The following is a 1,528-nucleotide window of genomic DNA, read 5'->3' as shown; positions in this document are numbered from 1 at the left end:
TATTAACCTAGAGATTGCTTTAATGTAAGAAAAATAATAAACAACTGAGGTGGGAAATTGATATAAAAATTTGAAGAATATTAATAATAAAAATATTTCATACAAAGAAAGTAATTGGGATATACAGAACATGTAAAACACTGGCAAGACCTAGGACAGGAAGAGGAGGCCGTGGTGCTTTGATTCGTGATTCTTTCTGTTGTATGAAACTTACACATGAAATGTCCAATCCAAAAGAAACTTAAAGTATGTTCTAAGAAGCAAAGAGAAGACATTGGTCTGTGAGAAGTGAAAATTTCTTTGGGTCTTTCAAAACGAATATATATTTAATTTTTTGTCTTTTGGTTTGATTTAATTTGCTTTTTGTTTTTGTTTGTTTGTTTTTTGTTTTGTTTTGTTTAAGATATTTTCTCTATTGAGGGCAGCAGGATGCAAACAATATACAACAATAGCCAAACTTCTCCATCACTGAATTAACTTTTCTTTCTCTGCTTGTTGAATTGGACTTGGATGCTTTTTGCACATTTCCTAAGGGTCCTGATCTGTTCACAAGAAGCACTGGGGAAGATCCCTCGAGGGACACCGTGAGAGAGCAGGCGTCAGAGCGGGAGCGTCAGCCCTCCATCTGGCCACTTCTTTCCCTTCTGCTCCATGTGTGGTACAAAACGGTCATTGTGTGCCATGATGAGCCTTGCAACTAGTGATGAAAAGCTCTGGAAGCCCACTTTGGCGTCTCGGCACTGGTCCAGCTTCTTCGTTATTTTGCCCCAGCCAAGAGAGTCCTTTTGATTTTCTAAAAGACCAGGGCACTCCCTTTCCATGAGCCCTCTCAGGTCCTCCTTTGTCAAGTAGTCTTTATGCCCTCCAAACCTGTGAAATGTCACCAACATGGTTTCCGTGGCATCTTTCTTTTGAGATGGCATTTTGAAGAATCTGTTGAATTCTGGGCCCCAAGGCACAGTAGTCCTTGGAAGAGCTAGGCACACAGAACTCATGAATATATATATTATATTTAATTCCTTTATGAAGTAATTAAATTATATACTACCAAGGTACAGGGAAAAAAAACATCCTGATGTAAGCTGTAAGCCCACTAACTATTTAGCCATCAAAGAGTGACATAGCAGCCCCAAGTGCCAACAGAGGAACTAACACAAGAATTGGTTCCTGCAGAATAGAAAAAAAAAATTCTAGAAGATGTACAAGAGTAAAAATTAATCAATTCAGACATTTTATAGCTCTGTGCATCCGATGTTACCATTTTGTGTATCTGGATATTAGCAGCGAGGAGCAAAACAATATTCCCATGAAGCCGAAGCAATCACTTCATCATGCAGTTATTATCTCCTTCGCTTTCATCTCTCTCAATAACATGTGAAACCTATTAATCAGCCTGCTCATGGGTTTCACAAAAAGTGGTTCATTATCTGTTCTATTAATAGATGCAAGGTTTTTGAATCAGGAGTCGGTTGCTCAGAGTGATTAATATTTAAATGTGTTGATTTTTTTTTTTCGGTTGAACTAAGAT

General features: G+C 37.9%; 1 protein-coding gene across 1 annotated transcript; it reads right to left on the bottom strand.

Annotated features, from left to right (window-relative positions):
• Nucleotides 1-599: 599 nt before the first annotated feature.
• LOC311606521 (protein S100-A10-like) lies at nt 600-923 on the bottom strand (the record flags this gene model as incomplete). Its single annotated transcript, XM_084797765.1, has 1 exon — nt 600-923. The coding sequence occupies one exon, from the start codon at nt 921-923 to the stop codon at nt 600-602; it is 324 nt and encodes a 107-aa protein (XP_084653891.1).
• Nucleotides 924-1,528: the final 605 nt, after the last annotated feature.

Source organism: Acomys minous, assembly GCF_964271855.1.
Source record: "Acomys minous genome assembly, chromosome: 10".
In the NCBI taxonomy this organism is placed as follows: domain Eukaryota; kingdom Metazoa; phylum Chordata; class Mammalia; order Rodentia; family Muridae; genus Acomys; species Acomys minous.
This window is presented reverse-complemented; position numbering and strand designations above follow the sequence as displayed.